This window comes from Apodemus sylvaticus, chromosome 22, assembly GCF_947179515.1.
Source record: "Apodemus sylvaticus chromosome 22, mApoSyl1.1, whole genome shotgun sequence".
NCBI classification, from domain to species: Eukaryota; Metazoa; Chordata; class Mammalia; order Rodentia; family Muridae; genus Apodemus; species Apodemus sylvaticus.
The window spans coordinates 52,824,146-52,849,884 of record NC_067493.1 but is presented as its reverse complement, the minus strand read 5'-3'; the positions used below and the strand labels follow the sequence as shown (position 1 = coordinate 52,849,884).

Here is a 25,739-nt window from a genome sequence, read left to right as displayed (position 1 = left end):
CCACTGAGCCATCTTTCCAGCCCCTCCCCTGTGGTCTTAACACCTCTTGTCAGCCTTTGTCAGGCAAGGGCGATTCCTGGGAGCTTGAGGCAGCTTGCGAGGGTTGGTCTGGCTTTATGTTCTGATAGCCTTAGAGCCTCTCCCACAAAAATGCGGGGAGCATTTAGTAATGCCAGTGTGTGGATGTGTATAAGAGTGCAGAGGGATGTGTGTGAGAGTGCATGTGTGTGTGAGAGACAGAAAGCATGTATGTGTAAGAGAGTGTATATGAGGCTATGTTGTGAGAGAGCCTGGATGTATGTGAGCTTGTGTGAGCAGGTATATGAACATATGTGTGTATGTGTGAGCATGTGTGTATTTAGCATGTGTGAGCATGTGTGAGTATGAGCATGTGTGTGAGCAAATGTGGATGACAAAGAGCATATATGTGTGAGAGAATATGAGTACATGTTGTGAGAAAGAGAGCATTGTGTGTGAGAGCATATGTGAACATGTATATGAACATATGTGTGCATGTGTGAGCATGTGTGTGTATATAAGAATGTGTGAGCAAGTGTGTATGACAGAGAGCATATATGTGTGTGAGAGAGCATTGTTTGTGTGAGAGCATAAGTGAACATGTATATGAACATATGTGTGCATGTGTGAGCGTGGCATGTGTGTATGTATGAGCATGTATGTGAGCAAGTGTGTATCACAGAGAGCATATATGTGTGAGAATGGGAGTACATGTTGTGAGAAAGAGCAGTGTATGTGTGTTTTCAATGCAACAGAACCGGAAGACACCCGGTACCCGACCCCAACTGCCAAACCTCTGCTGGACGTTTTCCCTTCCTAGGGAACAGGAGACTCCAGGAGACGGACTCAGCCCTTTTTGCCTTGTAAATCTTTCTGAAAGTCTCCACCTCAGGTCCTTGCTCTCCAAATATGGTGACTTCTCAGGCCTCAGCCTAGACGAAGAGTGCCCCATATAAGGTCAGGCTTGTAGCTTTCATCCCGTGCCAGCCTGCCAGACTGGGTCTTCTCTCTGGTGTGCCTGCTCTGCAGCCTCCATGGGACAGGCTGCCAGGGACCCCAGTGTGGGGACTACCTCGCCCTATTACCGAGCTCTCCGAGAAAACAGGTTGCTCATTCCCCGCCCTCCCCCCTTCTTTCTGGGATGAGAGGAAGCAAAGAGGGGGAAGAGGGCTCGGAAGTGATGAGAGGATCCCGGGTGGCAGAGGCACCATTAGTGCCAATTAAATTTGAGCCATTAAAAGTAAGATGGCGGGAACCCACCCTCCGCTGCTTTACCTGGGGCCGCGTCTGCTGCGTGAGGGAGTCACCATGGAAACCTAAGGTTTGGACGTCCACAGGCTCCTGGTAATTATGCGAAAAGCTCCCCAGTGCTGAAAAGAGGGCAGGAGGGATTGGGCTCCGCCAACTCCACTGGAGTTCAAAGTCTTCAGTAGCTAATGAGGACAGACTCAATTTCAGGCGCATTTTCATGGTTGCGGGCCCAGGGGTTTGAAAGTCTGAAGGTGTATGCCACAGTTTAACAGGAATACTGCCCTCTATAGGCTCCTCAAGAGCCATCCACTTTCTCCTTCAGACAGGGTACCTCACTGGGACAGGAGGGCCATTTGATTCTACTAAACTGGCCAACCAGCGAGCCCCAGGGATCCTCCTGTCTCTGTCTCCCTGGCATCTAGATTCTGAGCCTATGCCGGGATCTGAACTTCCTAAGGGTTGTTAATGGCTGAGCCCTACCCCGCAGACCCCCTCCGCTCCCTTGATCCCACTTTCTTTAAAACCCTTGCCTTTGACCAAGCATAACTCCAAACCCCAAATGCTACTTTTACAGATTTAGAGGGAGGGCCTCCTGGCCAGGGCCGGGCAGAGACGAGCCTCTTTATTTCTGCTTCCGACGACGGAGGTGCAAGTGAGGGCAGACAGAAGTTTTGCTGAGATGCTTGCTCGGCTGTTTCTGGCTAACCCAGCAAAAGCTGTCTGTGTACATTCGGTGGGTTAAATTATGGGCCAAGGGCGTGTCACTCTGGCTCCATGCTACCACAATCCTGCCAACGGCCCGCCACAGCCCCGGTCAGCTTAATCAGGATTGTCCTCAGGGTTGGGTCCTACTAGGATTGCCCATGGCACCGCCTGAGGGAGATGGGTCGCCACATCTTCCTGAGTCAGACCCCTCAGTTATCAAACGGAGCTTAATGCGGTCCTCACGGTTGTCCTGAGGATTCGATGAAATGATATGCCTGAGATCTGCCTGTCACGATGCCTGCCTCCCCGTGTGGGGTGGACAAGTGGTGAAGTGTCAGCTTCCGTGTGTTTTCCACGGCTGCAGAGTTTTCTGCACACCCCGGGGGGGGGGGCATGCTTTAATCTTCCCCTCATTCTCTCCTGGTCACCCCCACCCCCACTCCCCACCCCCATCCCCGACCCCCACCCCATCTCTGATCCTCTTCTCCAGGCTTCTGCTGGAGCCCTTCCTGAAGCACTGGCTGGAGTCACCCTTCCAGATGTTTGCTCCCATGGCATCCTGTGTCTGCTATTTCTGTCCCGCTCACCCTGCTTGGAATGGCTTACCCGACAGGAGTGTGAGCTCCTGGGCTCCTGGTTTACACCAGGGCTGACACCCTGCTCTGCTCACCAGAGCATCCTGCATAAGATGCACCAGCAAATGGCTAGGAGCATTTTTTTTTTTTTTTTTTTAGATTTAAAAGACACAAGGAGGGGCTCAAACTCAATCACCAGGCGAATGGAGAAAGTCTGTCACGTTCACAACCCCGAGTACAACTTAGAAATGAAAGCGAGCACAGTCTGACATGTTTGTTCACGTGGGTGGGTCTCAGACACATGTGGGATGGGAGGGGCAGCCACATGGACCACAACAATCTCATCACCCACCGGGAGACACGGCCCTCAGCCATACAGTGTGGATGGTGTCTGGCTAGGGTCAGGGGAGGCGTGTGTGTGTGTGTGTGTGTGTGTGTGATCCTGAGGTTTACAAGTGTTCTGTATTGGGTTGAGTGTCAGTTACATGGGCACATGTATTTGTCATACCTTATTAAGCTGCAGAACCTAGGCGTGTGTGCGTACGCACGCATGTGCATTCTGGTGGAAGTTATAGTTTGAAAAGATGGCTACGAATAAGTGGATCAGAGCTGGGGAGATGGCTCAGGGTAAGATGGCCGCTGCACAGGCACAAAGACCTGAGTTCAGATCCCCATCGGCCACGTAAAAGCTGGCATGGTAGCACAGGTCTGTAACCTTAGAGTGATGGGGCAGAGATGAGGCAATCCTCCGGGCCTGCCAGTCGGTCGAGGTCTCCACAGACTCGGAAGTTTTGACACAAGTGAGAGACCCAGTGCTCCCCACAAAAATTTAAGAAGGTGGAAAGTTCTAGGGAAAGACACTTGATGCTGACTTCTGGCCCTCCACACATGCATGTGTGCCTGTGTACATCCAATCATACATAAACACATATACTCACACATACATACTCACACACATATACACATATACAAACACACACACTCACAATACACATTCACGCACACTTACACTCACACACATACGCACATACTCACAATACACACTCACATATACACACACACATACTTACAATACACATTCACACACACACATACTCATACACATACATGCACACATACATACTCACAATACACACTCACACACACATACTCATACACATACATACTCACACATACACACACACACAAACACACTCATACACACATTCACACACACTCACACAAGAACATATACACTGCTCCCCTCTCCCACCCCCCACCCCCAATAAAGCAGATTAATTGAACAACAATAAGAGCAAAGGGGGAAGCCTCGAGAGAGAACTCCTCACAGAAACCCCTGGTGGCTAAACACTGACGTTTCTAAGAAAGAGAGGGCGTGAGGGGGCCACTTATGTTCCTAGTAAGACAGATGGGGGGGGGGGGGAGATAAAAGTAAAGACTTGTAATTTTAAAGTTGCTGGAGAGATGTGGAGGCAGAAGCCTAAAGAGGAGAAAAGTCCAGAACAAGGAGTTATTTAGGAACTATAAAACAAATGCACAGAACAACGGAATGGCACCTTTAAAGAAACATGGTACCAACCCCCACCCACCCACCCACGCCCCTCACGCGAGCTCACTATAGTCTGACGAGAGCCGGCAAAAATGCCCCTCACAGCTGTCAGCAAAGGAAAAGCTTTTCCAGACAGGCGGAAAGAGAGGAGGACTTCCCTCAACATTGTGCTGATGGGACACAGGGCCTAGTTAGCCAAGCGGGCAGGGCTGGGGGGTTCCAGGCAGTCTGGGCGCTGGCTGACCCCTCTGCTTCAACCTTGGCTGGCAGATGTACGCCCCTCCCACTCCTGCTGTCACCGGCTGCTCCTGTGAATGCGACAAGATCTTCTGCCCTTTGAAGCAGCAGGCTAAAATGGACCCTTTCTCTCCAAACTGCATCCGCCACAGCCACCAACACAGCTGGTGGTGCGACAGTGGTATGGCCGCCGCGGATGACCAGAAGCAGCTACCAGGGGTGAGAAAGAAGATGGCAGACATCCCTTCCTTCCTCAATGCAGGGCCCTCCCATAGGTGAAGAAATGAGCCATCAGCTGCAGACTCCTGTGGTCAAACCTTTCCTCTCCTGAGCCATTTCTGTTGAGTGCTGGGTTACAGCAATCTAAAGGTTAATTAAGCAGTAAGCGACCTGGAGATGGCTGTGGGCTGGGTGATCATTAATGGCAGCCTCTATTCCAGGGACAGGCAGGCAGCGTGTGGTGAGCGCTGTGACTGCAGCACCCCAAAGGGTTGGGGAGAGAAAGAGAGATCATGAGAGAGTCAGAGATAGTTTCTTCAATGGAACTTGCAGTGGGTGTGGTGATGCACACCTTTGATTCCAGCAGTCAGGAGGCAAAGGTGGACAGATTCATGTGAGTTCAAGGCCAGCCTGGTCTATATAGTGACTTCCAGGAAAGCCAAGGCTATATACACAGTGATACCCTGTTTCAGAAAAGACAATGAAAGAAAGAGAAGAACTTGCTGATCTATTTGCCTCTGGTCCCAACAAAATACTTCGGAGTTCAAAGTACACATAAGAACCAATGCTTACTCTGGGTACCCAGCCTGGATCTACAAAAGGACCAGGTTATCTTAGTTACCCAAGGCTACCTCAAGGAGGGACTAACTCTTAGCCCCATTTTGCAGATGAGGACACTGAGATTCTGAGAGCTGATTTAGTCATCTGAAAGACTCCACAGGCAGGACTCCTGGTGTGCCAAACACTAGCCCTTCCTTCCAGCTGTGTTAAACAGGAAGTGGGCCAGATGCCATCGCTTTATGACTTTCTGGTAGGGTTGGGATCCAACTGTCACCCACTGACTGGCTCAGCTCCTGTTTGGTAAGCTTGACACACACACTCCCACCCCCCACCCCAAGCTGGTGAATCTGCTTTAAGAACAGTGGAGGCTTTCGGAGGTGGGGCCCATCCTGGGGGTGGGCATAGGCGGCTCACAGACCCAGTTCTGAGGGGGACCCTCTGACTTGTCTTTCCACATGCCCTCCCCGCGGTGGTGGAGGAAATCTCTCTGAAAGTGTGAGCAGAAATCTCCCCCTACCTTTCTATGCTGATTCTGCCCAGGTTTCGGCCGCAGTAACATGCAGAAGTAGCTCATTCCCCTGCATCAGCTATTCAAAGAACTGGGGGGGTGGTGGTGGAGGGGGTGCCAACAAGTTTGAGCAGTCAGTTTAGAGTGACTGCTCTGCTTTTCACAATCCAAGAGAGGATTCTTTCTTTTGGTCTCTGTTGGCTTCCATTCTGCACCTGGGCACAAAGTCAGTGCCCAAAAACTTCCTGACCCCGAAGAAGAGCACAAGGCCCCTCCCTGGGTGAGCTTGTGCCCCGCCCCAGTTCTGACTGAATCCTCTGGGCCTGTGGCACCCACTCCCACCCCCTCCCACCCCCCAACCCCAAAGTCTGTGCTGTGCTTCGCTGGGGACCAGGCTGTATAAAATGAAGAAAATATCTACAGTAACACTGCCTGTAGGTCAACTTTGAGGCCTTGTGATCAAGTTCTTTGTCAACCCCCCCCCCCCCCCCCCCGCCTCAGCCCCTCAGCAGGCAGCCCTGCACTCCATGAAGTGCTCTCAAGGAAGTCTTCTCCTTTCTCCTTTGTAAAAAAGCAGAAAGGTAACCTTCAGCAAGGGGCCACTGATGCCAAGAAGCCCAGAGGCCAGGCTCTTCCCTGAGACCACAGGGCTGGCAGCCCTATCCTTCACTGCTGACACGATGCCTCTCCGCCTCTGCCTCTCTGTTATCAGTCTTGCCTAATGATCTGTTTACCCGAGGTACTCAGTTACAGACAGATGCCCACCACAGTCCCCGGTGTAAGAAAGGGCATTCATGTATCTGAGAGGTGGTGCAGGGGGTTGCTTAGCAGTAGGTCTGAAACACTGGGTCCTTTGTCCAAAAGGCCAGCTTGGCTTCTCTGTGTCTCCCTCTTTTTAACTGTATGAGATTGTTGAAACAATTAATTAAGCTAATTAAGCTAAGAGAGGAAAAGGGATACTTGATGTATTGTTCTTCATTGTTACAATGACACGGGGTGAGAAAGGAGGAGGGGTGAGGAAAGGAGGGAGGGGTGAGGAAGGGAGGGAGGAGAGGGAGAGAGACAGAGACAGAGAGACAGAGAAGGAGAGAAAGAGAGAAAGAGGGCAGGGGAGGGAGAGATTGATTTAAGATTAAGGCTCAGCTCTCACACACTCCTGGGAAATAAATACAGCCTTTTGCTTCCTGGGAAGCAGTACTTTCCTGTTCCTCCGACTCTGGGCTGGCTGCCACTGGCTGCTTAGGGGACACTTGGCCTCTGCCTGGCGTCCCCTCTCTTCCATCCAGACCCCCGCTGCGGATTAAACCCTGGTCCTTTTAAAGCCCCAGAAGAGGCTGTAGTCCCTCCCAAGCAGACAAGGGCCAGATGGAGATCCAGAAAGGAAGGAGGAGAGCAGTCCGTGAGGAGCCACAGCCCGGCCACCTGTGGCTAAGAGTTCTGTGGTCAGGGTGGTTTCTCTCTCCATGTGCCCATCACTTGTCATGGGGATGACACGGGCTGGGAGAACAAAGTCGGAAATTGAATTTGGAGAAACTCAACAAAAACGAAGCCAAGCCTCTGCCCCAGAGGGGACCCTAGAGGGGACCGGTGGCAGTGAGCATCCACGGGGAGTGGGGCAGGGGCGGGGGTGGGGCATGTGGACCTTTGCCAGCAGAAGGACCTGGTTTCAAGGGTTGGTCTCTCCCTGAACAGCAGGCCTCTATCTTAGTCACTGTCCTATTGACATTTAGAGGCACCATGGCCAAGGCAAGTGTCTTATTAAAAGGCAGTATTTAATCAGGGCTGGCTTACAATTTCAAAGGTTCAATCCATGGGGGGGGGGAGAGTTGCGGGGGTGCAGGGAACATGGCAGCACATAGGCAGACTTGGTGCAAGAGGAGTAGCTGAGAGTTCTGGATCCACAGGCAGCAGGAAGAGAGCCACTGGGCCTGGCTTGACCTTTGGAAATGTCAAAGTCCACCCCCAGTGATGCACACTTCCTTCAGCAAGGCCCCGCCTCCTAAGCCTTCTCAAGTAGTGCCGCTCCCTGATGACTAAGTATCCAAATCTATGAGCCTGTGGGGGTCGCTCTTGTCTTGTCTTGTTTTGTTGTTTTTGTTTTTTCAAGACAGGGTTTTCTGTGTAGCCCTGGCTGTCCTGGAACTCACTCTGTAGACCAGGCTGGCCTCAAACTCAGAAATCCGCCTGCCTCTGCCTCTGCCTCCCAGAGTGCTGGGATTAAAGGTGTGCACCACCACTGCTCCACAATGGGGGCCATTCTTATTCGAATCACCACAACCTCCATTCAAGTCCCCCCCCCCTTTTCCCTCTGGGACCTGTCTGCAAAACGGAAGTGACATTGCCTCCCTCATAGGGTTGTCTTGAGGCCTAGAGGTCTGTTGATCACATGGTGTTCTGAGACTTAGAGGTCTATTGATCGGATGGTATGCTGTGACTCAGTGGTACACAGGAAGAGAAAAGACCCCAAGGTCACTGCAGAAAAATGGTCCCACAGGCCTTGGCTACCATGGGAAGGTAAGCAAAGTGGACCAGGAGGGAGGAATTTGGGAAGTGATTAATTGCCTCCACATCAGCTTCTGTGATGCTGGGCTGTGACCACAGAGCCAAGGAGGCAAGGACCATACAGGGGAAACCTTGCATCTGGGAGGGCTGGTGGGCTGGTCTTCCAGCGTCTCCCTGGAAAGCCTACAGGACAAGGGCAGGCTACAGAGTCTTCTGGGGACTGAAGAGTGGAAGCTATTTGTTCGAGGCACTTCTCTTCAGCAGTGTGACAGTGAGAGTGTACCAGCGTGCCTCCTCATGGTCCAGAGCTTTTCTTCGGGAATGTGTGCCTTACTGATGGCTGTGATGCAGAGGGAAATGTCTGCCACCTACATCAATGGTTAACTGTCTAGGTTCTCCCCTCAGGGTGGGACCTTATGGCCGATTCCACGTCCCAGGGAGGGCGATGATGAGCTCTGTCCTGGGGCAGCCATGCACAGCTCGCTGGGCTAAACACACTCACATCCCATTAATGTGAGAGCAGAGGCCGTTTGACAAGAGGAAGGGAGGTTCAATAAGAGGGTAACAGGGATGAATATGGCCGAGATACATCAGGAACACATGAATAAAGCACAACAGAGCCCATTAGGATGTACATTTAACATACGCTAATAAAACACTAAAAACTAAGGAAGGATCAGGCTTGCCTTTGCCTGCTTTCACAGACCCTGTGGTCTGGCCCCCAACTCACATGGTCTTTCCGTCCCGTGGTGAGGAAGCAGAGTTGATCTTCTCCCAAACTCCTTGGTGCCTTCTCTGAGCCTTGAGATGCCTCCTTTCAAAGGTCTAAAAATATCTGAGAGCGACTTGATTAGCAGACAACAAGTTCTGCTAATAAGCACAGGAACGTAGGTGAGAACCCTGCGCTAATTACCTTTTGGGCATTTGCTTCAAGGGCTCTCGGGAAGGGAACATTGCCGGCTGCTGCATTACCCTTTTGGTGCCTTCTCCTGCATACATATAAAACAAACAGCTGGGGAGCCGTCATCTCTGGAAATGTCAGCGCCTAAACATTCTAATTCTTGGTATTTGTGGGCCACTGGCTTTGATCCCTACACGGCAATAGAGAGAGAGGCGATTATCCCCAGAGAGCACGTCTTCTACACTGGGGACGTTTCTGAGCATTACGTCCATCAGTCCTTCCAATAAATCAATCATGTGGGAACTGTTATCGTTTACATGGGAGAGAGGAGACTGAGGCACAGGGAGTACCTTGCCCTTGGGGGTGATGATGGTTAATCCTGACTGGCAGACACACCTGTGGGTGTTTCTGTTGAGAGTGTTTCCTGGGAGGGGCGAGGGAGGAGGGAAGACCTCTCTTCACATGGGCAATCTGAGTGGGGTTACAGGTAGGGTAGTGTTTGCTTCACATAAACAAGGCCCTGGGTCTCATCTCAAGTACCCTGGCCACATCCCCTCCCAAAGAGGTCCAAGGGAATCAGCAGTGTCCCCTGCCTCCCTTTGTTTCTTCCTGAGTAAGGGGCCTTTCTTTCCTTACAGACCATCCTACTGGTTTTCTTTGGCTTTTTAACATGGAAGGGATAGCAGCAGCTACACCCTCTACCTCACAGGGAGCTTCTGGACCTTCATGGGTAGATTGGTACTATTTAGGCATCCAGCTATGTGGATGGAACTGAACTGGGGGAGGGGTTTACTATCCCAGAGTGTGGCTAGCCATTCTGAGCTCTCCAGACCCTGTTATGTAAAAGCTACTCTAATAAATCCTTTTGTGGTATTCTGGGCCCTGAGAGTTGACTCAGCTGTTAAAGAGTGCTTACTGCTCTTGTAGGGAACCTGGGTTTGGTTCCCAGTGCTCACACTGTGCAGGTCACTGCTGCCTAGAACTCTAGTTTCCAGGGGATTCAATGCCCTCTTCTGGTCTCCAAGGGCTCCTGCACATGCACGGTGCACATAAATGTCTACATGCACATGTGCACATAAATATGGCTATCAATCATTTTAGCGTATATACCTATTCTAGTTGGTTCTGTTCCTTTAGAGAAGCTGCTAGCTGCCAGTCTGCCATCTCTGTGGAACAGCCAGAGGAGGCTGGGGTGCAGGTAGGTGGGGCATGGGAGGGTCCCTGTTCAGGTGGGATCTATAACTGCCCAAGGGTGTGCATGCAGATACGGAAGGTTCCCCCAAACAGACGCTTGGGGGGGTGGGTTCTATCCTGTGCATGGGCACTTTCTGAATGTTCTGTTCTCTAAGCCAAGTGGTCAGATCTCAGAAAGAAAAAAGGATCAGATTTACAAAGCTGAGTACTTAAAAAAAAAAAATCCCTATAGGTCAGGGCTTAGATTCAGAAGGAATTCATTTAACTGGATATACCTCAATTATCCAACCCAATTATGCTGTTTAAATGATCAGCATCTCCGCCTCCCCCCAACTCCTGTCACCCCCCCTCTAGCCCTATCCCTCATTAGCTGAGTCTATTGTCTCCTTTCCTTTAGCTAGTGGGTCTTGGCAGTATGTTGACCTGGAATCAAAACACACCTTTCTTAGAAACTCGGTGGCTCTAATTAGAAACGGCATCCGTGCCTTCCACCGAAAGGGCTCTGTTTGGGAAGTTGACTGCTTCTTTTCTTGCTTCCCTCCTGTCTTTAGCTCTTCTCTGTGCCAGTTGCCTGACAGCATATTTTAGCGAGATTTCAAGAAAAATGCAAATGTCCTTGCCCATGGTCACGGGCACAGTCAGATTCTCATGTGTGCTGCCTAAAGCTAAACTTGGCATTCTCCTTTTTCTGTCAGGGACTTTTTGAGTATACTCCTTAGGAACTTGCTCCAACAGATGCCTCTCTGAAAGAGGTGCTTGCCTCCTGCTCTGTGTTACCACAGCTCATGAGGCTCCTCTTGGCAGCATGGGCTCCTTGGAAGTTATTTGGTTTGGGATTAAGACCTCTACTCCATCATCTGCTTATGAAGAATATTGTCAGTGTGTGACAGAATGAAGGATCACATAGGAGATAAGCCCCTGGGCACATCTGTGAGGGGTGATCTTGGAGACAGGAAGACTCTCAGACAGTGTAAGTGGCACCAGTCCTCGAGCTGGGGTCCTGGACTGACTAGACAGGAGAAAGTGATGTGATCCCCAGAATGGATTACTCTCCGCTTTATGGTTGGGGGTCCAGTGTGAACAGCCTCTTCAAGCTCCTGTCATGATAATGTCTCTAACCCACCCCTGTAATTGTAAGCTGAAATAGATTAGTCCTCTCTTAAGCCATGTTTGTCTGGCTGTTTATGTCAAAGCATCCTGGAAAGCAGCTTAGACATCTGGTAAACCTGAGTAGGAACCCACTCTAAGGCTCAGGCTACTCATCTCTGCACACAGAAGGTTATGATCTCATCTACTCCATGGGACTGAGGAGTAATGAATGGTACCTGATAGGTAGAAGGTCATTATATTTTTTTCTCCAATCATGTCACAATAACAGAGGCCAGAAAATTCCAGGTTAGACTCTCTGCTTATATGGAGATGAAGGAACCAGGGAGATCACATGGGTTTCCTGGAACGAGAGAGCTGGGATCCAGGGCTTTCCCTTCCAGGCTGTTCTGACACCATGTGGACCTCTGGGAGCATCCAGACATAAAAAGCCATGTGGTGGCTTCTGGTGATGATGTTGAGAGGTAGCTCCGACCTGTTCCCTTCCTGAGTTCCATCCTGAGCCCTGGTTCCTCTTCCTATCCCAAGAGGAACTGGGTTGGTTTTGGTACTAATGGGTGACTATCCATGTACTAATGGGTGACTATCCATGTACTAATGGGTGACTATCCATGAACTAATGGGTAACTATCCATGTACTAATGGGTGACTATCCATGAACTAATGGGTGACTATCCATGAACCAAGCAGCTCTTTGACCACCAACCATGACTCTGGGCTCACACAGTACCTTCCAAATCTTATCAAAGATATAAGCCCTCATCCTGAAGTGTGTGAGTGTGTGTGTGTGTGTGTGTGTGTGCACATGCACGTGCACATATATGTGATGAGTATCTCTCTGTATGCATGTGTATTCATATTTGTGAAGTGGTGAGAGTTTTACTTTCTTTAAAAACCCAGTTTTGTTACATGAACTTGTGTTTTAATTCCTGTGTGGAAACCACTTCAGTTTGTCCACAGCCACTGACTGTGATTGTCTGGTGCTCTAGGAGGTGGGTGATTTTGGCCAATCGCAAAGAGTTTAATTCTGGGGACACTGGAGAGGAAATGAATCTCAGAGAGCTAAGAGGGGCAGGAAGCACGCTGAAGAAGGCTGATGCTGATTTTCCTTGCTGCAGCTGCTTCCCCTGCTGCAGCTGCTCCCCCTGCTGCTGATGCTCCCCTTGCTGCAGCTGCTTCCCCTGCTGTAGCTGCTCCCCCTGCTGCAGCTGCTCCCCTTGCTGTAGCTGCTTCCCCTGCTGCAGCTGCTCCCTCTGCTGCTGCTACTCCCCTGCTGTAGCTGCTCCCCTTGCTGTAGCTGCTTCCCCTGCTGCAGCTACTCCCCTGCTGCTGCTGCTCCCTGCAGCTGCTTCCCCTGCTGCAGCTGCTCCCCCTGCTGCAGCTGCTCCCCCTACTGCTGCTGCTCCCCCTACTGCTGCTGCTCCCCCTACTGCTCCCCTTGCTGCTGCTGCTGCTGCTTGCTGTTGTCAAGTGACCCTGAGCAAAATGAGTAAAGAAATGAAAAGAAGAATCTGGAGATGTGCTGACAATGAAGAGTGGACTTGTCCCAATGAACTCATCCCTAATCACCAGGAAGTTGTCTAAAGAGGTCTACGCCCCCTTTCCCCTCTGACCTTCTTTCTCTCATACCTAGTATTGGGGGACTGGGAGAGATTGGGATGAGATAAAGGTTGGAAAGGTGAGCGATAGAACCACCTAATAACATAGTGTAAAAAAAGAACCACATCAACATTTTGAGTATGTGTGTGTGGGCATGCGCTTGCAGGGGTCTGAAGACAACCGGTCATCACCTAAGTTTCAGTTGTGTACTACATTCCAGCTTTATGTACATCCTGGGCATTAGAACTCTGGTCTTTACCCCTGGACATCAAGCCTTCTCATTCTGTTTGTATTGGGGGAAGAACAGCATTTTATACTCATTCAAAGAGATAGGTTGGAAGGTCACGTGGAGGACAGAGTGAAGGGAAGGGGCTGGGAGAAGGGTCCAGACAAGGAGAGGGTTCGCTCGGGCACTAACTGAATAGAAAGAAGGCAGTTTCTACAGAACACCTCCTCTGGAAGTGTGAGTAATCCAAAGTTGGTACAAGACAGTGTCTTTCATTTAGACAGGGACGGTCTCACTGTCCTCTGGATAGTGGACTGTGGAAAGGTTTAAAGCGCTTCAGGGTCCTCTGCTAGTGTAGCTTAACAAGGGCTGACTGTCTCCTCAGGACACTGGGCGACGAGGCTGCTGTTGCTGGAGGATGCTGCTGACATCTAGTGAGCAGAGAGATGTTGTGGCTCACCGCTCAGCAGCCTACAGGTTGATGTGACTGGTCCGAAGGGCTAACGGCACTAAGCTGGAGAGCCTGTCCAGCTCAGATTCTGATCTTGGAAGGATGTAGTCACTGAAGGCCTTGGTGAGGGTTCAAATCCCATCTAACTATACAACCCTTTGGGACAGAATTGGTTGTTTTTTGGAGTATATGTGTGTGTAATTACATGTATGTGTACATGTGTTTATGGATGGAGGAAGAAGGAGGAGGAAGAGGGGAGTCTGCAAGCTTTAGGAAGATGAGGAAGAGAGCCACTTCTATGGAGAAGAGACCCATGAGGCACAGTACCACAAAGGAACTTGTTCCCTAGAACAGATCAGTGATGGATGTCCCTGCTTGGCTCTTATGTATTACGAAATTAGCATTTGCTTTGTCCTGGTGTCCCACAGCACTCCAGTCTGTGTCCAGCCAGCATTCAAGATTCGGGCCACTGAAAGCTTCCTCCCTGAGGAATAACATTTACGGTACCAGAAGGCACTCACCGTGCAAGCTTCCCAAGGAGGGAGGCAGCCGGCAGTCTGACCCAGCTGTGACACCTCTCAGCCATGTCAGTGACCAGCGAGGCATTACAGCAAGGCTGCAGTGGTGGCACACATACCTTGGCAGCAACCAACCAGTCTCTCATTGGACTTAACAAGAGGGAGGCCATGCCTGGCGCTGGAAACCTGGCTAAGTACCCAGTGCCAGCAAAGTCATGGTTGGTGGTCGGAGAAGAATCCACAACCCATTTATCGCTTTGGCATAATCCCTAGCAACAGTCTATGAGCATCCATCCTCACACCCACAGAGAAGTGTAGTCCTTACCCCTCATCATGGAAACTTCTCTTTGCAACAGAAGGAGACTGCTACAGAAAACCACAACCAATCGGAATGCAGAGTTATGGAACCCAGGTGAGGTGGATACATCTACAAAACACCCCCGGCACCTAAGGCTGGGGGATCATTGCAGAAGACAGGGCAGAAAGATTGTAGGGGTCAGAGGATCTGGGAGTTTACTGTGAGATCCTGTTTCCTGGTGACATCTGGAGCTACGCACATTGAGTCTCACCAACATGGCTGCTGAAATGTGAGTTTAACAAGACGGGCTCCAATGGACGTGCCAAACGGATGGAAGGAAGCCCATGAGGCCTCAACCCTACACAAAGAACTACAGGCAACCAAGGAAGGCTGGGAGTGGGAGAGGTTGTCCTTCCCAGGGAGGACACACCAATTGGTGCTCCAGTGCCAAACCATCAGCTACAATAACATAATTCAGCATTATAAGACCTGAAGGGATATAGGAATATATAGGAATATATATATTAGGAATATACAGTACATAGATTACATTACATATATACATAATAGCATATATAATTACAGATATATACATATATATTTTTCTACTAAGAGTATATATGTATATTTATATATGTGTATGTATACATATTATATATACACATATATACACATATAGATTGTTGTATATACATATACATATATACACATATACATATATGCACATATACATACATATATCTACACACTATATATATGTGTATATACATGTACACATATGTATATATGTATATGTGTGTGTGTATACACACACACACACACACATACATATAACAGTAGAAAAAACAGAGGCCATGAATTTGAAGGAGAGCAGGGAGAGCTTAACATACGGAGGGAGGAAAGGCAGGGAAAGGAAGAAATGCTGTAATTAAATTATAATCTCAAAAATAAATTTTTAAAACAATCAGGTTACACGCTTCCTTATATAGTCAGCTCTTGGTAGCCATGGCTTCTGGACCCGTGCATTCCCCCAATCGGGGAGAACCAGAAACACTTCAAACATTTCCATTCCTACCAGTCCCTGAGACGGACAGCCCAGCATGGCAGCGGTGGCCATAGAGTTTGCGTTTGGGTCAGGTATTCGTAAAGCCCTGCGAAGACGAGTTAGAGCACCCATCTGAGTGGGTGTGTGTAGGTTTGGTGCAGACACTGTCACCTATCACTTCATGTCGGGAGCTTGTAATTGTGGATTTGGGTTGTGAATGGGGTCCTGGTGGCATTAACTACCCCTTTGATGAATAGTCACTTATGAGGGTTCTCTCCAACAGGACCATGGGATCCTTGGGGGAAGACCCGGGGTTTGCTTCATGATAGTGTCCTTCAAACATCTGTCACAGGGGTAGGTAGGTGTCCAGTGTAACCTCGGAAGATGACCCTAGCCTGTAGCTGGACGAGCTGCCTCTCCTTCCTGCCTCTGAGCTACAGTACACAAAACATTTGTACGCTCCTCGCAAACCATCCAGTCTTCTGAGAAACCTCAGGCACCACCTGCCTGTCAACACAGACCACTAGGTGAAGATGACTTTTGAGTTCTTACATAAACCTTTGACGGCATACATCCCTGATTGGGCAGAAATTCTTGAGATCTGAAGGGGTCCCCAGAAGATGTCCTCAGTGGGATTTGAACGCAGGAACTCAGAGCAGGAAAACATCACTGTCTCAGGATAGACAGTATCCCATTACTGGCGATAATGGTTTTGAATTTAGCTGTCAGAAAGATCTCTAAGGGGGAAAATATGTTGGTTTGTTCAGCTTGAGAAAGGTATAATTGGCTTCTGTTGGATTTGTCGTAAATGGTAAATGCCCCTCAGTGCTGAAACCGGTACAGATTCACAAACCGTTTGGATTCAGCGCAGCCGCCTGAGGTTTGGAGAATGCGTGGATGTAGGAAGGAGGTCAAGATTGAGTGTCCTCCAGCCGTGCTATGGCCTAGCTAAACAGTTCCTGCACCACCCACAGCTCTGGAATCCTCCTTTTGTGGTGAGACTATACCTCAGTTCCCAGAAAGAGATCCTCAGTGACCCATTATGCACCATGTTTGGCACGCCATTTGGGGTTCTATCTCATCTGAGTGGGTGGCTGCTCCAACAGGGAGACTCTCACTCCTCCTCCTCCCCGCCCCCTCCCCACACTTGTGTCTCAGTCACCCTGCGCTGCAGTGTCTGATGGAGATGATGTGGAAAGGAAACCTTTAGTGCGGCTCATGGTGAGGAGGGTGTGTCCTCAGATCAGATCATGGCGGCCAGGAAACCAAGAGAAACAGAACTTCACACGTGTGTGTGGGGGTTCTCCCTTTCGTGCTACACACACACACACACACACACAGAGTTCATTCCCTGGAAATGTGCTCACGCCTGCTGTGACAACCCAGACTGAAGATCACCCTGGGCCCTCCAATGGCTCTCTTGGGGTACCACTGTGGGCAAATGCAGTCATTGGGTGGGGCGAGGATACTGGTTCTCAACCTGTGGGTGGAAACCCCTTTGACAAACCTCTGTCTTCAAAACCATTCACATTATGACTCACAACAGTAGCAAAACTGCTGTTAATAAGTAGCAATGAACACACAGGAGGAATGTTGTTATTAGAGGGCAGTAGCACTAGGAAGGTTGAGAACCAGTAGGTTAGGACAAGGAGGCCTTTTTTTTTCCCTTAAAGACCCATCTGTCAGCGTGTATCTAAGGAGTCCTAGTGTTGGAGGTTCTATGACCTCATCTGTATCCGTCACTAATGATCTGTCAACCCACGCCATCTCCAGCCCAACCATCTGCCTCCTGCTCTGCTTTCTACACCAGGGTTAGAGAAACCTTCCTAGTTGCTCTTAAACTGAGAAAAAAAAATGGCAACACTCCCAGCAAATGAGACAGAAGGGGACATAAGCTGAGGAGGGTTCTTTGACTTGTTTCATCCAAGGGGCACATTAGGGCTCTTGGCTGTGAGACCTGGAGTTGGGGTAGCCACTTTGTAACCAGGAGAAGAGGTCAGGGCATTCCAGAGCCCTTGAACTGATACAGAAACTACTTGCCTCCAGACTTCTTACCCCCAGAGAAGCAAATTCATGTTTATGTCACCAGGGTGTTGGTTTTTTGTGCTTGTAGCCTGCAGTGGTCCTAATCAATACACGGCGGTTTCTTTTGATTTTTCTTGATAGCTTGTGGCTCTCCACGGCATTTCAAATGCAAGCGATGGGACCAGACTGGGGGCCACGCTCAAGGGACCTGAACTGGGTACCCTCTTTTTAATTAACTAATTAATTAAAGTAATTATTTTGAGACAGAGTCTGGTTCTACAGCCCAGGCTGGTCTCAAATTCCTGATCTCTCCAGCCAGAGCTTCTGAGTATTTGGAAATACAAGCCTGAGCCGTCCTCCATGGCCGCCCCCTTCTCTACAACCCAAAGGTTCTGAGGTCGGAATTTCTGCCATCAGGGTGAACACCGCAAAGATGCCTTAGCTCCTCCCATGCAAAATGGAAATGCCCCCCCCCACCTGTGCTCTCTGCCCCTCCCCGAGCTAGGATCTGGCCTTGCACGCAATGGGGCGCACTCCACTGTCTCTTCTAGGCCTTGCACTGGTGGTGGGTATATAGCTTCAGACTGAAGATGACATTTATGGCCAGCCAGAGAAGAGAGCAAACACAAGCCTATAGACCTGAGACTGTCTCAGCACCTCAGGCATCTGTTCTACTCTTTAAAATGTCTCCCAGATTGACCCCAATTCCACTCAGCCAGGTCCACAGATTCTCACCCTGGACAGGTCCGAAGGGGGACCACCTCCAAAGGCAGAGCTCCCCAAATCTCTACAGCTTACACTGCAGGAGGAAGACTTCCTGCTCTTGTCTCTCTCCCTCCCCCCACAGCCCCCTCCTCACACTGCACAGCTGCTGCTTCGCAGAGGGACAAAAAAAGCAGGCTTATGCTGTCCACTGAAGAGCACGCCTATCCTTCATCAGGAGGAAATGGGCCAGCTCCTTCCTGCCTCCTGGTTGATCAGGAGGGGGCTTGCTGACACAGGGTCGGCAATTAGCCACAGTGAGGTTCACTATGGTGGATAGCTCCAGTCCGGCCGGAGCACTAGACAATGGGTGGGAGGGACAGAGAGAGAAACAAAGAAAAACTGAGACAAATGAAGTGAAGGAGAGAGGGAGGGGGAAGGGAAAGATGGAAGGAAGAAAGAAAATCACAAACCAAGCCAGTAAATCGATTGCTTTGTGCGGTCACCATAGGTCCCCTTGGAGAGAGAAATAGCTCCCTGCTATTTTCCTGGCACACAGGGGCTGCCTACCTTCCTCACCCCCAGCATCAAATCACAAGCAGTCATTAGACAATTTACTGCTTTTTCAGGGTAATCAGTGACTCCGTGCAGGGGGTGTGGCGTTCTTGATTAGAGGGGACGGACGGCCTGGCTCTCACCTGCCCTCTACCATGCTGCAGTTCCTCCTGTCTGCAGAGAGAGGAGAACCACAGTGGAGCCGGTCAACCTGCTAGGTGGGAGGGTTCCCTCTGGTGGGAGAGAGGGTCTCAGAACTGCCTTGCCCCTCCCTCTTGGACTGCAGGCACTCTGGGTGCAGGGTGAGCTGGGTCAGACTCCCCACCAGGTCTCTTCAGTATCAGGAGTCTTGCCTGGCTTATCACCTTCCCCTGCCTGCTTGGGTTCTTAGGAGAGAACTAGACCTCAAGGCTCTGCAGGCTGGCGGACTCCAGAGTACCAAGGGACAAGACCTTAATCCTCCAGCCATTAATGAGACGAGACACCACCATCCCGGCGCTGGCTTTCAGTGGCTGGATTCCACAGGTTCCATTTGAACATTACCCCCACAATCCCATCACTTTCTAGAAGCCTTGGCCTCAGGGTGGAAGCCTTCAGCTGAACTTCACCCGTAGTGAAAGGTGCACTATATCCCACATTTTATTGTCTCCGAGAGCAGGGACTCATCCTGTCAGCTCATTAACTGGTGGAGCTTGCTTTAGATAGTGATCAAATCAATCAATCAATCAATCATAAATCAATACAAACCCAAACCCATCACAAAACAAGCCACATCACAAAAGAGAAGCTCTTTTAGGTTCTATTCAATCACAAATCAATACAAACCCAAACCCATCACAAAGCAAGCTACATCACAAAAGAGAAGCTCCGTAGATTCTATTTTTTTTTTTCCTAAAGAAATGGGGATTGGCAAAATGGCTCAGCAGGGTAAGGGGGCTTGCTGCTCAGGCCTGGTGGCTTGAGTTCTACCCCCAGGGCCCATGAACAGATGGTAAGTGGGAATTTCCTTTCTGTGAATAATCACATACCTCAGACACCTCACCCCAGGCCATGTACCCTGATAATAATAAATACAAATTTAAAAGTGGTGCGAGTACTTTTTTAAAAAATTGCAGAGTAGGGGATGGAGAGGAACTGCCTTGCTGAGGTCACCCTTAGGGTGGGATTGAAACTCATAGGGGTTATTGGAAAATTTACTCATGTTTGTATTACTGAGTTATGAGGATTTTTTTTTTTGCAAGTTTTAGGATCTGGCTGAGTTTAGGGTATCCTTTTCTATCTTCGGGTTTCATGATAGCCAGGCAGGAATTCCAGGGACCAAGAGCCAGTGTCACCCACCACCCTTCTAGAATGTGTAGGGATATCTGATAAGGCCCCTAAGCACAGCTTGACATTCTTCAGAAAAAGTAAAGCTATTTACCTTTACGAAATACTTCAGACTGTGTGGCCATTTCCTTAAGACCCACTTCTGATACTCAGAGAACGGTGTGTGGGAGTCTGCGGGCCCTCTGTAGCTGCTCTGATGACGACCAACTCAGACCTTGCTCTCCCTTCCATTCTGCTCTGCCAGGAAGTTTGGTTCCAGATGGGATGCTCTGGGTCAGACCCACTCAGTGAAGTATTTAGAGATGACAGGAGAAGCCCAAGGCTGAATTCTATGGAGGGATCGTCCCCGGTGGGTAGAGCAAGGAGGGGGTGTACGAAGATGTATTACTATTTTAAGAGGAGCAGTGTCGGGGCCGCAGAGAGGGCTCAGAGGTTAGGAGCACTTGCCGTGCTTGCAGGGCGCTAGGGTTCCGTTCCTTGCATACACATGGAATTCACAACCATCCTTAACCATCCAGTCCCAGGGGATCCAGCGCCCTCCACAGGTGTGAGGCACATACAGTGCACATCTAAGCATGCAGGCAAGACTCACAAACACATTAAAAAAAATGTAAATAGCAAAGAGCCTTGGGACATTGTGGGCATGTGTAAACTGGAGGGTTTTAAACCCCTCCATGCATGAGCTTTACTGAATCCCTGTGGGCGGAGCAGCTGCCATCTCCACCCTTGGCCATGGTGGAGAAAGACGTCGAAGACATCAAAGTTAAACGGACTTAGAACATCATCTGCCCAATTATGAGATTTGCAACTAGAAACCCTTGTCGCGAGTCGGTACCAGGGACACAATCACATGTCTCCAACCCACTTATACAAACATGCATAGTTAGTCTCCATACTTGAGTTTCTTACTCTTTCTACTATTTTGGCCCATCCCGGTCTCATCAGGGAGAAAGGCAGGTTCGGGGATGTGGGGAAACTTGCCTGACAGTGGGCAAACAGCCAGCCTAACCTACAACCCGGTCCCTATCCCCAAAATGTGACACCCTTGCAACCAACCTCTCCACAGAGCCATAGGAAGGGCTTGTCTCTCCAGCCCAGCAGATCCCTGGAACTAAGTTCTGTGATCCCTGTCTACAATTCACCTTCATTTCTTCCTTACTTTCTACTATGTCTTATCAATTTAATCCATCAGTTTGGAATTACTACCTAATGGATAGCCCGCAGCCCTAATCCGTTTTGTGTTTTCATTCTCTGTGAGAGGCCAACCAGGGATGTCTAGACAAATTCTTTAAAGGTAGACCCTTGTCACTCCCCTAACCCCCGGCCCCGCCCAGCCTGAGCCCAATCCATTGTGTTTGTTTAGCAGAGAGATGGCGTCTTACCTGGGTCAGTTGATCTGAGCCTGAAAACAGCCAAAGGGCTTTCTTGCTGGGAATTCTTTGTAACTTCTTGGTAGATGGCACTTTGGTCATCTTGAAAAAAATAAAAAACTTCAGCCTTTAAGCCCGTGCCTCCACTGAAAGTCTTTTTGTTGCTTTTCCCAGAATCTTGCCTTCAACACTCACTGGTGTGAACCGGTCCAGAAAGTTTTCCCAGGTCCCCCAAGTCCCAAGTCCAGAGACTGCGAAGAGGTTTCTCTCCAAGGGATTGTTGCAAAGCTAAGCATCTGGGTAAGGAAGTCTTGCTAGGCCCGAGCAGGCAAACCTGAGACAGTTACTTGTACAAAGTCAGTGTTATATAAGTTTTCCCTCTTTTAAATATGCAAAATAAAATGTAAACTGAAAAAAATAAAATAAAACTCTATAGACAAAAGCCCCACCCTCGGCCTGCGAGACCAGAGAGTAAGGCGGGCCCCACCATGGGGCTCAGCCTTGGGGCTTAAAACTGCCAGGTAGGGCACGCTTGGTTACCTGGCAACCGGACGCCAAGGAGCGCCGAAGCTTCCTGCTCGGACGGGATTGGTGGAGACCTGGACCCCAACTCTTCCGGGTTGCTGGAAAGGGGTTCTGAGCTGGTGGCTGGCCGGGAAGCCACATTGTCCAAACTCTCTTTCGGGAGTCGGGGTTGAGGAGGTGTTTAAATATATCTGCTCAGGCCGGAGGACTCCAGTCTCCTCTCTATAAGGTCTCTTCCTTTCAACGTCGGTTCACACGTTGCTGCTCGCCAAGAGCCTTTTCTCAGGCTTTATATTAATCCCTCACAAGTGTGCCTCCAGCGGCAGGTGCCTGTTGTTCTTCTCGCCTGGAAAAACTCCTGCAGGTCCTTCAAAGCCCACGAGCGCATACCGCTTTATGCACACGCCCATTTGTATGTATTTAAGAGTATTAGTACATACACATGTGTAGGTATGACATTTACTGAGAGCCTACAGTATACAGTGTGCTGTTTGTGTGTTTCACAGCACAACCTCTCTGAACTGCCTGACATCCCAGCGCTGGACGGACTGATGGACTGATGGACTGATGGACAAGGTTTTACCTACCGTGGTAAGAAACGTAACTGTGAGTTTGGGGCTTCCAGGTCTTTAAAATGGGGGCTGCAGGGTTACCACTGGCTGCTAAGGATTAAAGAAATAACACAGGTCGGTAGCCCAGGTGGAGAGGTTTCTGCAGGTGGATACTGACTCTGGGAAGACTCCTGGCTCTGGGCTCACAGCAGAGCAGATGTTAACACTGACTAATATTTATTGATCACCTGCTCTGTGCCAGCGTGCAGCTATTTAACCCATATATTTTGATTCATATGCCTTCCCCTTGGCTGTATTTCATTCCGTCTCAATCTGTTTGTGTTTCATCCCCAAACCTTGAGCTGTGAGGGTTATGGTCCCACCATGGGTCCATCTTCCTTCGGCCCCCTCCCAGGCAGGATGGCTCTGCCCTCTCTACCGGATTGAACTGCTTCCCTCCGACTGTTATTTTGTTTCCATTGTCTGCAGGCTAAATCTGACCTTCCTCTCCACAGGAAGTGTGGGTCAGCCCGCTTCCTCTGTGGGTAGCATTCAGTAACCACCACGTGTTTTCTGAACACGCTGCAGATAAACAAAGCCCTGTTAGAGAACCGGGCTGGGTCGGAGACTGCCGGGCAGCATAGGGACTGTTCAGGCTGCTCCGGAGAGCAGGTTACACAGCATTGTGGGTCTGGGGTGAGATGGAGCCGGCTAGGTCTGCATGATCTGGAGGAACAGGAGGATGGTTTGTGCTCAGCTTGAGAACATCTACACATAAGCACAACATCCTTGTCTACTAGCGATTGGGCGGCGTCCTGGGTTCCACTAGGGTACTTCCATGTCTGCGTGAAATGGAATTCAAACAATTCACTCCTTCTTATGCCTCGTTCCTCTTTCCCACACTCTCCTGCACGTCTCCTCTTAGATTGCGAAATAGAAAACAAGATATTCTTGTCTCTCTCTCTCTTTTGTTTTTGGCCTTATTTCACTAACATAATTTCTATCCATTTTCTTTAAAACTGAGTAATTTCACGGCGGAATAAAGCCTCTATTGCAAATACAGACCACGTTTGCTTTGAAGATTACATGTATGTGTGCGTGTATGTGTGTGTGTGTATACTCAAAAATATATATAAGCTTGAGTGCAGTACTCCTGGAGTCCAGTAGAGGGCGTCATATTCCCCCGGAGCTGAGTTACAGGAAGTTGTGAGACACCTTATGTGGCCCTGGTAGCCAAACCTGGTCCCACTAAAAGAGCAGTAGGCACTCTTCACCACGGAGCCATCTCTCCAGCCTTGGGAGCATGCTTTGTTCCTTCATTTGCCGAGGATAGTCACATGAAAATGGCACAGGCTCCATGCTGCTTGGTCACTGAGCAGCCTCAGTAATAATAATTGTTTGGATTGAGGCTGACACCAAACTGAGCCAGCCGGGCGTGCTTAGAGAAGCCAGCACCACTTCACTAAAATTACTCACCTGTATGAGGCATGTGAGAACTGGTAAATCAGAAGGGTTTTTGGAACACGAAGACCTGTGTTCAAATCCTGGTTGTGCGGTTGACTGGTCATGAGACCTTCGCCCCCTTCTCCCAGCTTCAGCTTTTACTACATCTGTGAAAGTCACATGCACCCACGGATCCGCCATTTTATTCCTGTCACTGAGAATCAGGGACAGGACAGGTGCCCAGAGCTCTGGTCCCAGATGGCTGGCAATATCTCCCTTCTCTGGTCAAGGGTTATACGGCTTAAAGCAACGGGCAAGCTCGCCAGTGTTTGGAGCATTCAAGCAAATGCTATTTGGTTTCTTTACGGGCATGTGGTTCATGAATTAAACCAGTGTTTAAATCCCACCCCACAATTACCAGCTGTGCAACACTACCTAAATAATTCCTCCTAGAACCTTAATTTTCTCCTTACAGAATGGTGGAAATTGTACACCCGTGGAATGATATAATGTCCAGAAAACATCTAGTCCACTGGCTGGCATGTAATAAACACTTGGCAAAGGTTACCTACTTCTGTTTTATAACCATATGAACCAAAGCACAATCTGTTAATTCAGGGATCAACTACTTAAGGGGGAAAAGCTCTCTGATCTTTTGAGTGCCTCTGAATCTATTTAGCTGAGAGCACACACAGGGGGTGGGGGTGGGGAGAGGGAGGCAGAAAGACAAAGAGACAGACACATGCACACAGAGTCAGAGAGGAGAGATAAACAGAGACAGACAGAAACACAGACAGACACACATACATACACACCAAGACAAAGAAGAGAGACAAAGAGACAAACATACACACAGAGACAGAGAGGGGAGACAAACAGAGATAGAAAGGCAGACAGAGATAGACACATGGAATATAAAAATTCATTTCAATTGAAAATTTTCAAAAAGAGTATTTCAGAATGGGTTCTATGTGTGCAGCTGTCTGGATATATTTTAAGTGTGTCTCCCAACCCTGGTTTCAAAGAAGGTCACATCCCAAGACATAGGGTGTTGGGACTTCTATATACATCTTGGAGGAGAAGGGGATTTCACATTTCACCCTGAGGCAAAGTTTACAGTGAACTCATAATTCACATGAGTTCAGTAGATGCTGTGATGGTTTGTAATTAGATCCTGTGATTGACCCAGGCAGTGGTACTTGTTGGGAGGTGTGGCCTTGTGATTGTGGGCTTTAATACCTTTGTCCTAGCTGCCTGGGAGCCAATATTCTGCTAGCAGCCTTCAGATGAAGATGTAGAGCTCTCAGCTCCTCCTGCACCATGCCTGCCTGGATGCTGCCATGCTCCTGCCTTGATGATAATGGACTGAACTTCTGAACCTGAAAGCCAGCCACAATTAAATGTTGTCCTTGTAAGAGCTGCCTTAGTCATGGTGTCTGTGCACAACAGTCAAACCCTAACTAACACAGAAGTCTTTGTGGTTTTTTTTTTCCGTCATATTAAAAATTAGCCCCGGGTCTCATATGTGCCTTTGGGATGGTTCCCGTGCACCTTGGTGTGCACTCCAGGAGCTAGGATGCAGGAACACACTCTGCCTTGGTGCTACACAAACTGAGAGCAAGAATTGAGCAGCCATTGAGAAAAGTTTCAAGGCAAGGATCAAAGGATGCTAGTGGGCCCACCCTCTCTTCCTCTCAGTTACCATAGCCCCCAATCACCAATGGAGGATTTACTTTTCTCATTCTCCTGCCTTCTCCCCTGCTAGCACTCCTGGATGG

The 25,739-nt window shown here is 49.4% G+C and overlaps 1 protein-coding gene across 2 annotated transcripts in view; it reads right to left on the bottom strand.

Moving 5' to 3' along the window:
- Ccdc60 (coiled-coil domain containing 60) overlaps positions 1-21,544 on the bottom strand; it is a 161,063-nt gene extending 139,519 nt beyond the window's left edge. For both annotated transcript variants that reach the window (XM_052168484.1, XM_052168485.1), the window contains exon 1: positions 21,455-21,544. In XM_052168484.1, coding sequence (XP_052024444.1) covers positions 21,455-21,544 — 90 coding nt within the window. The remainder of the gene's footprint in view (positions 1-21,454) is intronic.
- Between the last annotated feature and the right edge of the window lie 4,195 nt (positions 21,545-25,739).